This window comes from Nomia melanderi, chromosome 5 (assembly GCF_051020985.1).
Source record: "Nomia melanderi isolate GNS246 chromosome 5, iyNomMela1, whole genome shotgun sequence".
Taxonomy (NCBI): Eukaryota; Metazoa; Arthropoda; class Insecta; order Hymenoptera; family Halictidae; genus Nomia; species Nomia melanderi.
Genome location: NC_135003.1, coordinates 15,691,114 through 15,708,036, shown reverse-complemented (window position 1 = coordinate 15,708,036; position 16,923 = coordinate 15,691,114). Strand labels below are relative to the sequence as shown.

The 16,923-nt window shown below is 46.1% G+C and overlaps 1 protein-coding gene across 1 annotated transcript; it reads right to left on the bottom strand.

The window, feature by feature from the left end:
• Positions 1 to 5,219: 5,219 nt before the first annotated feature.
• Dfd (homeotic protein deformed) lies at positions 5,220 to 16,256 on the bottom strand. The gene is made up of 2 exons (XM_031990488.2): positions 14,374 to 16,256; positions 5,220 to 8,853 (listed from the first exon to the last, which is right to left on the bottom strand). Exons 1-2 carry the CDS (start codon positions 15,284 to 15,286, stop codon positions 8,156 to 8,158), a joined length of 1,611 nt encoding a protein of 536 aa, XP_031846348.1. The 5' UTR covers positions 15,287 to 16,256; the 3' UTR covers positions 5,220 to 8,155.
• Positions 16,257 to 16,923: the final 667 nt, after the last annotated feature.

Genomic DNA, 16,923 nt, shown 5'->3' with positions numbered 1-16,923 from the left:
TAGAAATATAGAAGTCTATAAATTTAGAAATGTAGAAGTCTAGAAGTCTAAAAGTCTACAAGTCTAGAAGTCTAGAAGATTAGAAATCTAGAAGCTTGGTACAGAATTCTATAAGACTAGAGATATAAAAATCTATAAATTTAGAAATATAGAAGTCTATAAATTTAGAAATATAGAAATCTATAGATTTAGAAATATAGAAGTCTAGAAGTCAAGAAGACTAGAAGTCTAGAAGTATAATACAAAATTCTATAAATCAAGAAACGTAGAAGTCTACAAATTCAAAAACATAGAATTCTACACCTCTACAAATATAAAATCCCATAAGTTCCTCATCCAAAAACAATCCTATAACCCTATAACCCTATAACTCTAAATCTCCAAATCCTAGAAGCCCAAAAGCCTAAAAGTCCCAAACCCTACACCTCCAGAACGCCCAACTAACACCCAAAAGCAATTAAACCTAAAAATGCATAAATCCTTCGATCTACCAATCCGAAAACATACTTCACCTCTCAAAACACTAATCACAAACCACCCCTTACACTACCCAGAGCCAACAACTCTTCAAACCTCAGACTCAACCGCCAACACCAGCGCCTCCAAATCATCAGCATTTTTCAATCGCGTTATAACAAAAATCAATCGAATGCTCAACGGTCCAGATCCATCCGACCTGGAGCCTGGACTCGCAATCACCTTAAGTAGTGCAACGCCGACGGTTTCCCGGGAATCATTTATCAAGGGGATCGCGGCGCGTTGCGCAACCGAAGTGTGTGGTCAGGAACCCGTTAAATCTTGACTACGGCAGCGGAAAGAGGAGGATTGCCGGCGTGATGGCGAGGGTGGCGGGGGTGGAGGTGCAGGGAGGCGCGAATTTCACGTTGTTTGTCCCCGGAGTTTGCCAAACGAGCGATTCACTGACCACCCACTGTACACTCTGCACCGTACAGCTTGTAGATCGCGCGATTGCCAGGCGGATGCGGGCGAAATGACCGGCGCGTATGGATCATTTGTCTTGGTGCAACGAATGTGGAACGCGGCCGTGTAGGTGGAACAACGCAGCCCGAAAATAGGGTCACGAGTCGTGTCGTGGCATCTGATAACGCCTCCCGGAAGGTATTTCGCGTTCGCAGAAAATCTCTGGGAGGCGATGCTCGTTTGTTTGATGAACAGTGAACTTGATCATTCTGACGTACGTTGTAGATGAATAGGTGTTAACACATTGCGCTCTGGTCTCAAGATAATGCGATTTTTGGTTTATCGTTAGTATTTTGCGTTCGCAGAAAATCTGTGGAAGAGGATGCTCATTTGTTTGATGAACAGTGAACTTGATCATTCTGACGTACGTTGTAGATGAATAGGTGTTAACACATTGCGCTCTGGTCTCAAGATAATGCGATTTTTAGTCTATCGTTTAATCGTTAATCGCACATTAAGGTAACATTTTAGATACGTACAACAAACATTCAAAGTAAAATGACAAAATCGAATTCCTTATTCTTTTTCGTGAGTAAATTTGATTGAAAGGTATGTCAATACAAAGCGACGCTCGCGTTTCTAGTAGCTGAAATTTAGTACAATGTTAGTACAATGTGTTAAGCATCAATGAAGCGTGATTTGGTGTAACAAAGGGGTGGTTTTATGTAAAGAAATAATTGTCAAATGTTTGATTGGTTTGATTAAAACGAGAGGTATTGAATGAGGGAACTTTATCATAGCTTTTCGAGTTATTCTCTTGTGTTCAGTGTCTTTCGCATGTGAAGCATGAGTTATGTTATATTCGATGTTAATACTAAAGGTAATTGGAGTGGAGTTGTGACGAGTAGCTCGCATTTCCATTTATCCTCCATTTTTCACCGTGACTATTGCCGCTGATTATATAAATATTTTTGAGAGACAACGCGCGTCGACTGGGAGCAACGCTCAGTAATATTTCAATGCGACGTGACTTCAGCTGGACATTGAAGTTGACGAGTTTATCGACGATGCGACTATCGGGCTGCTTGCGTTATCAACGGATAGACGGAGGTGCTAAATAAATCTACGAGCTTTCTCGCAGTGTTGTCTACCACAGTTTTAATCCTTTAAATACATATTCAACTAAGAATTTATTATAATTTCATAAATATCTCGAAGGAACTGTAATCTCTGTAAGATCAATTGTTGTAGACGATAAAGTTGATGAAATAACGGGGGCATTGTCCTCGGTTAAGGCTGTTTTGCTCCAGAACAATCGACTGGCCAGCCTATTTGCCTTAATTCATGCCTAACACAATCTATATCCGAGAGTGGCTTGTAAGGGTATTCAACACCGGAAGACACCGTAGGTCGGTTGTACGGATAACGCAGCAGTGTATAGATCTTGCAATTAGCTGCTCTTGTGTGGTTCCTTCCTCCTTGCCCGTCGAGAACCTCCCTGTTAATCTTGTCGCTCGCTGGTTCAGTCTGCGTTTTTACATTAGCGCAGCCCGGCTCGCTTGTAAATTCACTCCAATGAAATGTCGGTGCATAGGTAGTTGAATTTCAATTTGTGTCATCGGTTTTAATTAACGCGGCCCTCGGATCCGCACGGTGATCACGATAATTTCAACTGGAAACATACTATGTCATTAACGAACGAGAGTAACAAAAACCGTTTGAATAATTCCTTGGTAGCCATCATCAGCGGAATGACATTCGTGTACTGAAGCAAAGAAATTCACCTTGATTCCCAATGCAATTACTACAATGATATTTCACTGTGTACTCAGTGTTTCGATATATTAACTCGAGTATTAAATAAAGCAAACATAATTACTCAACAGTAACTCGTAATCATTTCATCGTTAACAACTCACAAATAAAACAATAATTCATACTATCCTCAATCTATCTGAAATATCACCATTAACACTAGAACTACCGAGCAGTCCACTTAATTCTTAAACATTTATTATAGGAAGCTTAGAATTGCGTTGATATATCCAACTTATATTTTAATTTGTACCTTAATGAATCAAGTATTTTACTCATTCCTTAAAGTATTCATATTTCAATTATTGTAAAAGAATAAATAAGGAACAGCTCCATTTCACCCATCTAGTAATTCTAGTCTTAATCTCCTAAAATCAGAATTACTCCAAAGAAATTCCAGCACGAAAACCAAGGAAAACCCATGGAAATCAAGCAACGAAAATTTCATTTTGATTTCCAGCGAGAAACCAAGAGCCCACTCAATCATTTCCACGAATTATTCCAAAGAAATTCCAGGATGAAAACCAAGGGAAATCCATGGAAATCAAGTAACGAAAATTTCATTTTGATTTCCAGCGAGCGTTCACGATTATTCGAGAAACGCAGAACCCATTCAATCATCTCCACGGATTACTCGAAAGAAATTCAAGAATGAAAACCAAGGAAAATCCATGGAAATCGAATAACGAAAATTTCATTTTGATTTCCAGGGAGTGTTGACGATTATTCGAGAAACGGAGAGCCCAGTTCCAGCGACGATCATGGATCGCAGCGAAGCAGCACGCCGGCCTTTCGATCCTGGGTGGTAGCAGGTTATCCCGACTGTGTGTTGGCCGGGCTGCTGGTTGCATGGGCGGAGGCAGGGTCATGCAGACGGCCCCTCATTCGCTTTCCGGGTGCCACCCTTCTTTTCGAGGCTGCTGCGGCATATCCCCGGCCCGGGCTGCGGCAATCACGCACGTGCTCACGCATGCGCCGACCCGGCAACGCCGCACGCATGGGCGTCTGTATACACACGAATACATGCGGCCGCGTGGGCGGCGAGGGGACGTGGAAACCCCCCTTTAACCCGGCGACGCTCGAATTTAATGTCTCCGTTGGTGCTTCTGTACTATTCTCGTACCGGAATAATTGGACTGCGCAGCTTCGCGCATTCACAGTTCATTAAAACGTTCGAAAAATCAGTTGATGCCGAAATTTTGACCTTTCCTGCACGTGCTCGAGACGTTGAACGTCGCGCGAATTTTTAGAGAAAAATAGAAAAAATAGGAAATATAATATTAGATCATTCGATTGAATTGTATTGTTATTGTTATTTTATGTTGGTTTAGTTGAATGACACTGCGTTAGGTAGGGTAATTTATAATGTGGAAATGTTTTTAGATAATCGTTGTTTAACCCTGATTTATTTCTTGATGATCGATACAACTATTTTATTGTTAATCATTTATTAAGACGAATGTTAATGCTTATTTATGTCTACGTACTACAGAGGTTAATTGATAATAGAAAAGTAATATTTGATTTATATTTTAAAGGAATTAATGACACTTGGATTTGTCGAATTCAATTGAAAATTTTACGTACGAGTCTGACATGATATTGTAGGTCAAGGGGTTAATCGAGCGAATTTAGTAATTTGTCTTTTTGAAGACCACATGGCATTCAACGTGTTAAAGAAAATTTTGATTTTGGTTGCAATTTGAGATATTATTTCGTTTGAATTTTGAGTTTGTTTAGTGGTAGTTCTTTTGTTAGTTTATGGTTTTATATGTTGTTAAGGGAACGAGATAGCGGGGACAGTGAGAATAATTGTTTAGTTGTAGGAAGTTATTTATCAGCGATATCGGAGCTACTGTCGCGTATCGGCTCGCGATCCGCAGACAGCATTATCTCGTTATTCTTTTTGTTTGGTGCGTTTTCCAGCAATGGGCAGGTATTCCTTTTCGATGGGAAATGATTTATTGCGAGGACACCATAACCGGTAAATTTATGCACACAATTTTACATACTTAATAAGGATGAGATACTGTCAACGCTGTCAAGTAACAAGTTTACCTCGACTGGCTATCGTTTGTTTCCTGCGCGGATGGTGTGTCGCGTGAAAAACTGATAAAATGGCGCGACCGGGCAAATCTAATATATATTCAAAAAGCAATGGTTTCCCTGTTAGCCGGAACAACTCGAAATTTAACAAAAAGTCTCGAAGAAAACAAGTGTAACATCGCTTTACCAATTATTTTTCATTCGATTCTTCATTGAGTTTATCTAGAATTGCCAGAATCGATTATACTATTCTAAAGAATAAACAAAAATAATCTATCACAATGTTTCTACAAAATTATTTAGTGGGAATCCTTGATAAAATAAAACAAAGGAACGCGAAGAGAAGTCGCGAAGAAGGGTGGAGTTCCGTCGCCGAAGAAACACTGCGTTATCGTAAATTATGAAACATTTATTTGTTGATTTATTTACTTCACGATTGTAATTTGATCGGTGTCTACGATCAATATAAACATAAGCATCGCAGTGTGCCCAAACACGATTCTTATCGTACAGGCTATATACATTATCGATAGAATATCAAGGAATATAATGTTCACACTTAATAGAATGTTCTCGTAAATCTCGTGCGCCCCTCGTCGCTTAGAATTCGCTAATTACACTATATAGAATCGTCATTCGTTCCTTTCCACACACATACATACACACATACACTTTCTCTCGTTCCTCAGTATTGAACGTGTCGCTTAATACTTAGATTCTCTACGTTTCCTATAATATAATCTGATAAACATCGTTTTGGTATATCGTCACAGCGGCTCTGTGCATTTAAACGTTTGATTGCTACTCGTCTCCGACAGTACAGCTTCCGGTTCAACCCCTTTACGCTAACTTGGTCCTTCATCCGCGTATTTACTTTCTCGATAAAAATAGACATTATCCCGATATTTACAACGCGCGCGTGACGTGAGCGATCCGCGGAACCTTCGTGTTACTCCGTTTCTCGTCAAATACCCGGAAAATGGCGGCGTCCGTTCGTCGCGACGCGTCTGACGATTACAGGAAGCGTCTACTTTGCCGAACGATCCTCCGTCGTAGACGAAAGAACCTCGTCGATGTTTCTTTGTCGAAATTGTACGGTTAACTTCTGTTCGCTCAACGACTGAACTTTCGTCTGTTGTTCCGACGATCGAACTTCAAACCGTTTGTTCAACGACTGAACTTGAACGCGTTGGTTCAACGTTTCGATTTCTATCCGGTTCAACGATTGAACTTTGATGTACTGTTTCAACGATCGAACTTTGATGTATTGTTTCGACGATTGAACTTTCATCTGTTGTTCCGACGATCGAACTTCAAACCGTTTGTTCAACGACTGAACTTGAACGCGTTGGTTCAACGTTTCGATTTCTATCCAGTTCAACGATTGAACTTCGATGTATTGTTTCAACGATCGAACTTCAATCTATTGTTCCGACGATTGAACTTCAATCCATTTGTTCAACGATTGAACTTGAGCGTTGGTTCAATGACTGAACTTCCATCAAACGACCGACACTGAGTATCAGAACAGAAACTTTTTTCTTCGTTGAAAGGAAACCGTGTACGAGCTCTACCCCTAAGCTAATACCGAATATTTATTAAGTTTAACATCCCGTCGCTCGCGAGTCTAGTTTTCATTTACACGGAACACGTTCTCACGTCACATTTCTCACGATTTCAATATTCTCGCGACGAATCCACACCGCGCGGCTCGAACGACTTGACATTTAATACGCTGAACGAAGCACAGCCGAGAGTTTCACTGTCGGATAGCCCTTCATCGAACACTCAGCCACGTCAGGACCGCACGCTTATGCAATAGTATACGAAACACGTTGCGTTTTAATCACAATAGCGATAAGACTTTCTTTACACAACTATATACACAATCAAGTGTCTTTATTTACAGTACACGGTATCGCGGTGCAGCGATCTTCGTCTCGTTTTTCTCTGCGGGGGTGGTTATTTAAAGGATCACAGCTTTCGACGAACGAACGGTCGCGGTTCGTGTTTTCACGAGATTAACACGTTGTCTGTCCGTAGAACGAAACGTGCATGATCATTCTTCGACGAGAGTTTCAGAAAATCAAACTGTATTCGAACTTTCGTAAGAGTCTTGTCGCAGAAACGAATGCTTTCGAGTAAATCGAGATTTTAAGGGTGTTCGACAGTCAACGTGCTCGAGAATTCTCTATGTTCTCGTCTAAGTTCAGTAATGCGTGCTTTTGCGACATCTACAATTTTTCACTATATCTGCGAGTGTCGAAGGTAATCGTGAACTGAAGATCTTTATGCAGATTCGGTAAATACTGTCGCTAAATCAAGAATTATCTCCAACTTCGTTTGTATCATGACGGACATGTTTGAAAATATTTCTTTTAAAACCTCCGTTCAGAAGACACCGTTTACCGGAAATGCACAAAGATCGTGAAGCTCACTAATCAGATATCAAACTCAGGGACCAAAGGATCCGATCGAAACAGGAAAATCTTAGAATCAGAACGTACCAGGTCGGAAGCCTCTCACAAACTCATACTCGAGCACCGTGTCACTGTCCGAGTCCTTCACGAAGCTTCGATCATTTTTCTCTCACTAACCCCGCACCTTTCGATTGTCCATCGTCTCTGAGTCCTCTAAACTTCTGACACTGGCGAGCACTCGAGAATCCTCCGGTTCGTCACTAACTCTTCAATTGCCCGAACAACATCCGGAAGCATCTCCGAGCGAGCCACGCTGGCAACCAATCCCAACAATTCCCGATCGGCGTCGCCGGCACCAGAGACAACCGAAGCAATTCCATCGCCTGGTAAGTCTGGCAGGAATATCTGGCAGCGATTGGCGGTGGAGGCGACGGTTACCGCGGCGAGTCATTTGTTTCAATATAATCGAGACTTGCGTGTCATCCACGCGATAGAGACGCAGCCGGCCGGCCCGTCGATCCTCCAGCATTCAGGTCACCGTTTCGATCGGGACCGGCGTTCGTAATCGATACTCCGTCTCGGAGCCACGATAATCCTAATCAGGGAGCATCGGCGATCGCCGAGGATCCATCATTGCTAACCCCTATGGCGGCAATCATCCAGTAGCTCTAAAATAGATTACCGCTTCCGGTGCTCTATTTCTCTTTCAGCGGTGTATCATCCATCAAGTAATTCAGTCGCGTTAAGGGAAGGATCCCGGGATGACTTAGTGCCATAATCACCGCCCTTAAGCGTCCGGCGTGACTTTCGCCGGGCAGTCTGCTCCTCGGGGAACCAGCAGACTCGACGAGTCCTCGTCAGCGCGGGATCTGAGGGTTCCAGGTCTCCTAGGAGCTAACGGTCACCAGGGTCCCGGGGAAACTCGGCGCCGCCGGCAGTGGTCCCAGGGACTGTTACAGCGCTGTTAGCCCGTAATCAGACTTTATCGCCGGCGGCGGGATGGCCGCCGCGACCTGGGCCAGTCCTGACGGGCTGGTGGCCGGCGCGAGGGGGCTGATGCTTCCGGAGCCTATGTGGCCCAACGGTCCTCCCGTCGGGCCCTCCATCATCCCGCTCACGTGGTGATGACTCAGCTGCGCCTGGAGATGGGCCAGGGGATGCGGGTGACCTTGGAAGCTCGGGTGCACCACGTTCGTATGCGGAAGGGCCGCGTTCACCGCGTGCACGTCCCCCATGTCCAGGCCGACGTTCGAGTCGAGGCTGCTGTCTATCCCGCTCGACGGCGAGTTGTTGTTCTTGCGCTGGCTGTTGTTGTTCCCGGTCGGCAGCTTTGTCCTGGACGCTGCGCCGGACGCTTTCGATGATTTAGCGCCGGACGATGTCGCGGTCGCCGTCTGCCCGTTCGCGTTCTTCCTGCGCACGTTCTTCGTGTTCGGCAGCTTGTTGTCCTTCTTCCACTTCATCCGACGGTTCTGGAACCAGATCTTGATCTGCCGCTCGGACAGGACCAGGGTATGAGCGATCTCGATCCGTCGCCGTCTCGTCAGGTACCTATTGTAATGGAATTCCTTTTCCAGCTCGAGGATCTGGTGCCTCGTGTACGCGGTCCGCTGCCGCTTCGGCTCCATGCCTGGCTGGTACGAGCCGTTCGCTGGAAGAACCAGAGATATCGGTGGCCGTTAGTCTCGTTGGGTAAATTTCGGGATAAGGGGTTCGTCGGTGCTCGGGGAAGCTTTCTGGAGGTGTGTCGCGAACGGTTTTATTGGGGATTGTGTCGAGTGGAAGTGAGCGTTGGATTTGTTTAGGTGATGGTTGATTCTTTTGTTATTGGAGGTGTGTGGTATTGCTTGTGTGGTATGCGGAGTGCAGGGATACTTGGGAGTTCTTGGACAGGTTCGAGTTGGATGGAAGTTTGAAGTCTTGGTTGTGGAGGTTCATTTGATCGTTAACCCTTTGCACTCGAGAGGTGATACTCACCAGTTGATTTTACACTGTAAAATTTGATACTTGACACTAGGTTTACGGGCATTTATTGTACACTTCATTCTATTGTTCCTAAAAGAATTGATGCTCGTTTATTTAGACTGTGGAAACTAGGGATTTGATAGTAGGTAATTAAACGGCGTAAAAATTTACAAAATAATATTTCTAAAATCCAATATGCGTCAATTTGACGCGTTCCGTGAACCTAGTGTTAATATTATACCTTATACAACGCATCAGTTTGAGAAATATGGAAATAAAATAGTTCCTGAATGTACGTTTAATTTCTCTGCGAGTTAGTTCCATAAAATATCGCCTTTGTCTCATTAGAAAATGTTAGAATATTTCTAATGAAAACTGCCGAGTGCAAAGGGTTAACCTTTACTTTCGTTACTAAGCTCGTGTAATATTTTACTATCGACAATTTGTAAGAAATACGACAAAATTTTCCATTCTACTTCAGGTGGAAATTTCATTTGAAGACAACACATTGATAATAGCAAAATAGTTTGCTTTGATCCGTGAGTAATGAACAACATTGATTCTTTTTAAATTAGTTTGGAAATCCTCATCACGAGTCTCACTCATTGTACGGCAAGGGGTTAGGTTAGGCTTGAAATTTGAAGTAGAATGCTGGAAAGAATAATGGCAATGAAATTAAGACGTATGTATAAGGTGTTAGAATTGTGTTACAGAATCAATTTCATGAATATACGAGCACTTTGCTCCTTATTGTTTTCTAAAACATGAAATTAGAGGGTCGGTAACAATGACGCGCGTGTCATTTTGATAAAATCGATACACGTGTATGTTCAAAGGAAACGTATGAACATAGATACGACTATCATTCTGTTCCGCGGCTATACCACCATTTTTTCCATCGCTTTGTCAGAAGCTTCGGCGTTCCCGACTGAGAACGCGACTCTTCCGACGCACGCTGGGTAACACGTAATCACCACGGCCTTGCGCGTTGCAACAAAATAGCACAATTATGTCCGCGTATGCTCAGGGAATCATCCGTCAATAATATCGCATAATTCCCTGCTTGGTATGCAAGAATCGTCCTTTTCACTCACGTTTCCACTATTCTTATCTCGGCGTCAGTTAACTCGTTCCAAGCGCGCGCGAATGCTAGTGCCTCGCAAATAACCCCGTGGATAATCTCTCGGTAACACCTGGCACTCTTTCGCCAGCGTTATTCACGTTTTTTCGCGAATTCCTCGCAACAGTTGCGTTCAGCCCAGTATATTCAAAGGAAGGAGCGAATTTCGTTGGCACTTTGAGGAAATAAACGTTGAAGAGCTACTCGAACTGAAGAATAAAGGGAAGAACTATATTTCTATCACAGAGAAGTCCTTTTCCTACCAATTTTGTTAACAGTACTAATTACCAGAACATGTAATTCACGATTACTTCCAAATTCAGTGAGTATTTTCAAGGAAACTGCGAATCTATGCGTATTATTTCCAGCGTCGATTGTCAACGCTTTACGCCATGTTCCCTCAGAAAACAATATACAGAGTGTTGCGAATAGAAACAATGCTAACTTACCCGCAAAACAACGAATCAGGCGTTAGCACGCGAGATATAGCCTATTAGCATCCCGTCGAGCCGTTTGCCAGCAGCGAACGCGTTACGCAGTCACCATTTACCTCGCGACAACCGGCCATTATTTTACGACTTGCTCCAGTGTCAATTCCTTCGAACCGACCGAGAGCGGCCGTCGTGTCCCCGTCACTGAACGTTGCCACAGTCCCGGGACCGGCGATTGTAACAGATAAAGGAGATATGACGCGTGCACCAACACCGAGGCGACGTTCCCTCGAGAAGTGTACTAATAACCGGCTCTAGATTTCACAATCGGCGGACCAATGTTTCCAAGGCCGATCTGTTCAACCGCCGAGCGGCCGATGGCTGTCGAACTTGAACGCGGATTATGGGCAGACGTCGTTTACCGGTCAAGTAGCCGGTGGAAGCGATCTTGAAGGTCTGTCGCGCGAGGAGCCCGATGTAACGATCGTTAAACTGTACCGAAGGGAATGAATCGTTTGAAACATTGTCTTTCAATACTTCGCAACGGTGTTTAGATCTTTCAATCTATATCATTGGAACATTCTGTTTCCACATTTAATGGTGTTATCATTCCTCGAATCTCTTAGTTTCTTTGAATTGTGCTTCGAACCTAAGTTATCCGACGCTTCGTCTTCATCTCTTGGTTCGATGGGAATATTTATTCTGTCGTTAAAGAAATGTCGCACAGAGAAATGAGAATTATCAGTGAACCTAACATTGACAACTATTAGAAGAAAATATATTTCTAATATCAGCAGTGGAATAAAAGGAACTGTATTCTTGACACAACGATCTCGCTATTTCTCAACGCGTTTGTTTGATAGGAATATTTATTCTGTCAACAGAAATGTCGCACTGAGAAACGAGAGTTATCAGCGAACCTAACATCGACAACTATTAGAAGAAAATATATTTCTAATATCAGCAGTGGAATAAAAGGAATTGTCGTATTCTTGACGCAAGGATCTCGCTATTTCGCCACCGTGACAACCACGAAGCGATCCTCGAAGAGAGTTATCACGGCGACCCAATCGTCACTGGGATCGGCTTGCACGGTGACACGAACGAGAAGATTCGTCTGTCGATCCCGGTTCCTATCAAGCAACGTCAATCCCCGGTGTGGCACGCTAGAAGCGTTTCTTGGTGGTCCGGAGGACTCGATAGAGGAAACATGGGAGCGAGTTTCAGTTTAGAATCTGTGCAGACACATTCCATTCCAAAGCTGACCGTCGGCACCGCGAAGCCCCTCCTAACAGCAGCGTCCGGCGACCAGGCCCCGACCGTTCAGAGGGGAGAGATTGCAGTCTCGGACAACCCGACGGACACGCATACCAGAGTTCACAGGCAACGGACAACGATCCAATGATCCTGGACCAACAACGAGTCGCATGAAAAACTGCCTTTCGCTGGAATGATGAAGCTTCTAGACGCGCTAAACTGGCGACAGATTGCTGGCCGATCTTACTGGCAAACACTTTCCATGTATTCGTGAAGGGAAGAATTGAGAGTAAGAATGAGTGAATGGATTTTAGTAAATTAGGTTTGTTAATAAGTGGTTCAGGTAGTAGTATTTTTGGGTATTCGTTGATGAGTTGTAAGTTAGAGAAATGGTTGAATCGAGTTTTGTTTTTAGTGATTTCATGTATATTTCGTGAATGAAGGTATTAATTATAGGTTATGTATTGCTAGTAACACAATGTTGACAAAATGGCTGCCTTAAAGGAAGAAAATGGTGTTCGTAGAATATTTGGAGGAGAAACGCTGAATAAGACGGTGAGAAGTTGGAATGCTTGTTGTGTTCCAGTGTATCGGAGAATTCTTTTTAGAATTGGTCGACTTTGAAAAACGAACAAAACCCGATGAAAACCGTTGCAGAAGAAACAACCGACGTTCTCGATGAGACTGGGGATAAAACGACGGCGCAGCTGCGGGACAACGTCCCGAAAAGCTCATTTCGCGGACGACAAGCTATGTTTCTTTCACCGTGAGCATTTTTTTGTTACCTGGAAACATGAATTATGATATTCGGCTATACGGCGATCGTATCCCCGTGGAACGAGCTCAAAAGAAATAGTTGCAAGCTGGAATGAACAGCAGTTTCCCCCGGGTCAAAACCGAATAGAAATTTGAGGCTGCAAAGGCAGCCCAATTCTGAAGGATATTACGTTGCAAAAATTCCCTTTGAAGATTCATAATCCTTCTGCGAAACGCCTACCGTGGCTCGGAGCGTTCGACGCGCGCTCCCAGCGGCGCCATTTTTATCGACGCCTTTTCAGCGGACGCTATTCCTATCGCAATTGTGGCTCCGAGATGAAAAGAAGCAGCGTTGTCCCAATAATTCGGCTTTAATGTCATTCAAGAGCGAGTTCCAACTTACTCGAGCGAAGAAAGTCGAATTATCTTCGACTTCGCCGTCGTAACGATTCGAGCTCCGATATTCTTGGAATGTTTTATGAAAAATAACGTCATCGCTCCTATAATTGAGACTAACGGCAATTTATCCATCAAGCATGATTAAACACGTCCTCGATTCCCGTTGAAGCACAATGTATCTTTTGGCTTGCGTCTTCTTTCCCGTCGAGCACTGTTTACCCTAACCGAAATAGATTCTTGGCAATTTGTTCCTTTCGTGTATATTTTGAGTCGCTTTTCAGGTTTCCTGTTTTTCATCCTGACATCAACGGGGACATGAAGAATGGCGATGCCTCGAGCGTAACCGAATAGCGAAGAGGCGGGATACGGAGATCTCGCACAGGTGATCGGAAGGTGCAACGATAAATTGCTGCTCATCGGTCTTCTGGCTTTTCGGTAATGTGTCACCTTGCGGCCGCAATGTATCAGCCTCGGCAGGTAAACCCCGCAATGATCCACGCGTTTCCCCTTTTGTCGTGCACCTTGCTGCAGCCTTTGAACTTGCGCGGAGCATATTTTCTCCTGTCGGATTTTCGAGATTGTAACAGCGGCGAGGAAACTCGTGGTTTCCTGGAATTCACTCGAAGGTATTAAAACATAGATTTCATTTTCGATGCGCTCTTAATGACGAATGTTTTCGTTCGGAGTCAATCTTCGGTGATTGTATGTACAGATCTTCGTCTTCTTCTCAAAGTTTTGGAGTGAAAGAATAAGAATATTGCCGATGGGATGTTGAACAATTGTTCAACGATTTGTTAATGATATTTATACAATGTTTGAGGGAAAGACTGAAATGATATAATAATTGGGATATAGCAATGTTCGTATATAGCAATGGTTGAGCTCTCGAAACAGAGTTCCGTCGGACGGCAACTTCTGCAGTTCGTTCTCTTCTCGACTCAACGGCCAACTATCCTAAACATGTGTCCCTTAAAACTATTTTTCTACTTAGAATTACTCTCCCACTTAATCTCAATATAAAATCAATTACTAGATTCGATACCTCCAAACGATCTCACATTTCTACAAACTTCATTTCCCACTGCAGTAGCAAAATATAAGCCAAACCCTAAAATTCAACTAAACTAAAACCTACATTTCCTAAAAACCGCCATAATCGACAAATACATAGAACTCCCAGTCCACCTGCAGAAGCCCTAAGACAAGCCACCCATTCCCGTGATCCTCAAGCTTGAAAACTCACCGACACCAGCGACGTGAATCTTCTTCATCCACGGATAAATCACACGGTCCCCGTTGTCCTCGTCGTCCTCCTCGTCCTCCATCATTCCTGGCGATCCGTCCATCATCTGATCGTCCTCCATGTCATCCTGATCCGACCCGTCGTCCACGTGATGCTGCTGCGACTGCTGTCCCTGCGACTGCTGCTGCTGCTGGGCGTTCTGTATATGCGACTGTTGTCCGCCCTGCGGTTGCTGCTGCAGATCCGGCGAGTTGTCCCGGTGCAGCTGGCTGGAGCTGGCCGGACTGCAGGCGTTGCTGTCGTGCGGTTGCTGGCTGGGCGGCTGGTGATGCTGCAGAGCGTCCGGCGGCTGCACGTGATTCTGCATGATGCCCGGCGAGAGCGGCGTCGAGCCGAGCACCGTGGACGCGGACACAGGTGGTTGTTGCTGGGGCTGTTGCTGCGTCTGCATCGCGGACGGACACGTGAGCGGCGGCTGCTGGGCCTCGGGCGGCATCGCGAGCGCGCCCACCGCGTGATGATGAGGATGGAGGCTGGCGTGGTGCACCGCGTGGACCTGGTGGTGCGGATGATGGGGCCCATAGTAGCCTCCGTAACCGGCGTACCCGCCGTTCAGCTGTACTGCCGAGGAGGCGCCGTACGGGGTGGACGCCGCTTGATGATGGTGCTGGTGGTAGCCGTACTGCAGCTGATGGGACTGGGGATGATTGAGATGATGCCCGCCGCCGCTGGTCGGAAAGAAGTCGGCGCCGGTCGACGGGATGTAATTACTCTGGCTGTACTCCTCGCTAGGAGGGAACTTGGGGTCCACCATGACGGAAGTGGCCGCCAAGTGGTGGGCACCGGCGGCCTGCTGGTGCTGGTGATGATGATATCCACCGCCGGCGGATGGATTCATCAGGAACGAACTCATGTTTGCGGTCTCCTTGCCTCGGGCTGCACAGTCCTCCGTTTCGCGGTGCTCGGAACTCGTACACACCCCGATCGATGCTCGGACACTGTCCTCCGACCCCTTTCTCCCGGTCTAGTTCATAGAGTCGCGCTCCATGTTAATATTCATTGTATCGGAAGCGCGCACAGCACTGCACCGCGGCCCCTGGCCGACATCCCTCTCCCCCGTGACGCGTCAGCCACGGGGTGACTTTTTCCCGTCGAAGAGGGAAAGGGCGAAAGACGGGACACCGGCAGGAAAAAAGGAGGATCGCAAGGGAGGGACAGAGATCAGCGAGGAGCGAAAGAGAGTGAGAGAGAGAGAGAGAGAGTAGCCACGGAGAGCAGCGGACTCCCGGTGGACAGCTGCTTATCCTCTCCTCTCCTTCCGCCACTTTTGCGAGCCTCCGCGAACCTCCGCGGCCTCGTTCGATTCCTTCCCGCCCACCGTGCCTCGATTACCATACCACGTGACCGCCGCGACGTCCAATCAGAGCTCGCCCCGGTACGCGACCATGATGGATAACGCGGCACGCATGCAACACGTGAGTGGCGCCGCGGGAACCACTGCGGCAGGTGCACTAACTTCTGTCCTGTCCGCGGCGAGAGAGGCGCTCGCCGATTTCTCCGACGCTCGCTTTCTAGCAGTCCCCTACGCGGTTCTCTCGAACTCTTACTGCCTAGCACTGTAACACTTGAGTATCGACGTCGAGATTTCAACGTTGTCCCCGGTACACTTTCGAGAACAGTCTGACGTGTCCGGTGCAGAGAAACTTCGGGAATCGAGAGCTTGATCACTGGCAATCCTCTTTCCCCGAGGAACGACCCACTGAGCACTGCGTTCGTGGCGGAGCCCCGACGAACTCGAATCGCGTCGACCCGGCCAAGCTGTCAGAGAGCCATGAAAGTGAGCTCGTCCTGCCTCGGCAGAAACTCGTCTGGCAACTCCGGCCTGTTCCCAACTCCCTCCAGGTTCGGCGAGGCCGCCGGCTGGCTTGCGAGCCGCTGCGGAGAGCCGGGGACAGCCCCTCTCCTCGTCCCGCTTCCTCTTACTCGGTTCCCCTACCAGCACCGCCGGCCAAGCCCCACCACCGCGCACCACGAGACCAACCCCTGCCACGGGAACCGTGGATCCTGTGCCCTTATGGGGCCACGCTACGAGGGCACCTATATAGGGAACGGTTATAGTCACTCCTACGGATTCTCCTTAACCCGCCTCCATATCCTTTCTGAAATCCATCTTACAGCCGGCCCGTGGTCAACGCTTCGCCCGAAACCATGCCCGATCGAGGACGGAGTTTATCGAGTTCGAGCGGGGTTAAATGACGCGCCGATGCTAATTGAGGGACGGCCGACGACGGTGTCCGGGATTTTCGGGAGGACTCGCCGGAGGGTGATTCCGATGATAATGGCTGCATCTTCGAGCGGTTTTAGGGGTGGAAGTTCGGGGGATGGTTCCGAGGATCTTGCTGCTGGAAGGGATTCCGTGTGGGACTTTGAGTTTAGTTTTTGGATGCGGAGGGAAGCGATAGGGATGATGTTGTCTGTTCGTTAACGACTTTTCCTACTGAATTTGGGGTAATTACGTTGTGCTGTTGGGTCGTAGGGTACTTTGAAATG